The sequence below is a fragment of the Lycium ferocissimum genome, chromosome 7 (genome assembly GCF_029784015.1).
Source record: "Lycium ferocissimum isolate CSIRO_LF1 chromosome 7, AGI_CSIRO_Lferr_CH_V1, whole genome shotgun sequence".
In the NCBI taxonomy this organism is placed as follows: Eukaryota; Viridiplantae; Streptophyta; class Magnoliopsida; order Solanales; family Solanaceae; genus Lycium; species Lycium ferocissimum.
Window position 1 is genome coordinate 52,709,110 of NC_081348.1, and position 2,834 is coordinate 52,711,943.

Consider the following 2,834-nt stretch of genomic DNA (forward strand, 5'->3'; position numbering starts at 1 on the left):
TTTTATTGAAGATTCATCAAAGATTTCTCGAAAATAGCCAACCTTCTATGCAAGTTGTTGGAGAAAGAGTCGAAATTTGTATTTGATGATGCTTATTTGAAGGCGTTTGAGGGCTTGAAAGAGAGACTCAAATCGGCTTCTATCATCATTGCTCCGGATTGGTCTCAACCCTTTGAGTTGATGTGTGATGCAAGTGAATTTTTCATAGGGGCCGTTCTTGGCCAAAAGCGTGATAAGATCTTCACTGTAAACGGTACCCAAATGAATTACACGGTCACCGAGCAAGAGTTGCTTGCTATTGTGTTTGCTTTCGAGAAGTTTTGGGCTTACTTGTTGAGAACCCATGTGATTGTTCACACTGACCATGCGGCTACGTTACCTCATGACAAAGAAAGATGCTAAACCGAGGTTGATACGTTGGGTCCTTCTCTTGCAAGAATTTGACTTTGAAGTCAAAGATAGAAAAAGTTGTGAAAATCAGGTGGCGGACCATTTGTCTCGCCTTGAAGAGGTAGGCGTCCATTAGATGGCCTTGAAATAAATGAATCATTCCCGGATGAGCAAGTGATTGCGGGGTCATATGATATGATTCCATGGTATGCCGACTTTGCAAACTATCATGCTAATGACATCATGCCGGAGGATTTGAACTTCCACCAAAAGAAAAAGTTCTTGAGTGACGTCCGAAAATTCTATTGGAATGAGCCATATCTATTCCGACTTTGCGCCAACAACATCATAAGGAGGTCCATACCCGAAGTAGAAATGATGCCCATCATTGAAGCGTGTCACTCATCTCCCGTTGGTGGACACATAGTAGCTCAAGAACTGCGGCCAAAGTTCTTCAAAGTGGTTTTTATTGGCCTACCATCCACCAAGATGTTCATGACTTTGTGATAGCTTGTGATCAATGTCAATGCCATGATAGCATCTCAAGAAGGCATGAACTCCCAATTACGCTGATTCTTGAATTGGAGTTATTTGATGTTTGGGGGATCGATTTCATGGGTCCATTTGTGAGTTCCTATAATAACTAGTATATCCTTATAGCAGTGGACTATGTGTCTAAATAGGTGGAGGTCGTAGCGTTTCCTAACAATGAAGGAAAGAGTGTCATCGCATTCTTGAAGAGGTACGTATTCACAAGGTTTGGGACTCCGAGGGCTATCATTAGTGATGGGGGTAGTTATTTTTGCAACCCTTTATTCAAGGAACTTCTTGAGAAGTATGGAGTCAAGCATCAAGTTGCTATCCCTTATCATCCCCAAACGAGTGGTCAAGTGGAAGTGTCGAATCGTGAGATTAAAAGTATCCTTTCCAAAACTGTCAATGCTAATAGGACCGATTGGTCAAAGAAGTTGGACGATGCTCTATGGGCTTACCGAACGGCATACAAGACACTAATTGTCATGTCTCCTTACTAATTGGTGTTTGGTAAAGCTTGTAACTTTCTGGTGGAACTTGAGCATAAAGCGTTGTGGGCTTTGAAAAATTTGAACCTTGAATGGGGCGAAGCTTCGCAATTAAGAATGGATCACATCAATGAGCTGGATGAATTCCGATTCCAAGCCTATATGAGCTCTTCCATCTACAAAGTCCGCATGAAGCACTTTCACGACAAAAAGATACTGCAAAAAGAGTCTAGCCCCAGAGATCGGGTGTTGTTGTTCAATTCAAGGCTCCTGTTGTTTCTGGGTAAATTGAAGTTCAAATGGTCCGGACCCTTTGAAGTGACACAAGTGTTTCCAAGTAGAGCAATTGAACTTATTGGCCCGGATGAAGAGCATTTCAAGGTGAATGGGCAAAGGGTTAAGCATTACTTTGGCTCACCCAATGAAGCAAAGACAATGGAGGTCACCTACTTCAATGAAGCATAAAAAAGGTAAAACCGTCGTGCCGCGACGTTAACTTAAGCGCTTCTTGGGAGGCAACTCAAGTTTTTTTTTCTAATGTTTACTTACATGTATAGGATGCAAGGATGTAGGGAAAATAAATGCAAAGTGGACTCGTGGGAAGAATTGGAAAAGGAAATGAGAAAATTAAAGGCAGGAGTGAATTTGCGGCCTTGATGTGGTACCACCTCTAGGGATGTGGTAAAAGTTTGCGGCCGCAAACTTCACCTTACAAAATGGCAGTGACCAATGAAAAAAGGGAAGTTTGCGCGCAATGTGCGGCACCACAAATTGAATTTGCGGCCGCAACTTTGCTCCAACCTATCAGCCAATGCCACGTCAGGTAGGTGGAGTTTGCGGAGGGAATGCGAGGTCGCAAACTTGATATGCGACCGCATTCTCTGCGCAAACTCCAAAAGTATAAAAGGTTTGTTTTGAAACGTCTGGCCCATTCTTTTTCCTTTGAGTTTCAAACGCGACCCCCTTACCCCTAATCACCATTTCAAGCATACACCCCTCAAACTGACCCAATCCCCTCCCCATCTTGTGTGTGGTGTGTCTATTGGCTCTTAATCAACAATTTCCCACTTGCCCATCTCTACTTTTGATCTATAAGATATGTTACATGGATTTTGACTTTAACTCTTTCAAATCTTACAAGCTAAGCCTGTTAATAGCCTATAACATTGCCTTGTAGCATTAGTGTGATCTTGCAATGGCGTCATTCCTACTTGTTTAATTTAATTTACAATGGTTTTGTGAGATTTGAATGTTCATGTGTGAAAATTGTTAGATTAGGGGTAGGGATTGCTTGCTAGTAGAATAATAGTGTTGGTATTGCTTGTTGTGATTAGGGAATGGGTGATAATTTCTTGAAAATGGATAACAATGGCTTGAGGTAACTTAGGTTTGAAATTTGGGAACGATGATGGATTTGCGGCC

General features: G+C 42.0%; 1 protein-coding gene across 1 annotated transcript; it reads left to right on the top strand.

Annotated features, from left to right (window-relative positions):
* The first annotated feature begins 1,529 nt into the window (after positions 1-1,529).
* Positions 1,530-1,877, top strand: LOC132062317 (uncharacterized). Its single transcript, XM_059454910.1, has one exon. It carries the CDS (start codon positions 1,530-1,532, stop codon positions 1,875-1,877), a length of 348 nt encoding a protein of 115 aa, XP_059310893.1.
* The last annotated feature ends 957 nt before the right edge of the window (positions 1,878-2,834 follow it).

Bases quoted from the DNA above. Each gene is read 5' to 3' on its own strand.
- LOC132062317 (XM_059454910.1), top strand. From the start codon at position 1,530: ATGGATCACATCAATGAGCTGGATGAATTCCGATTCCAAGCCTATATG.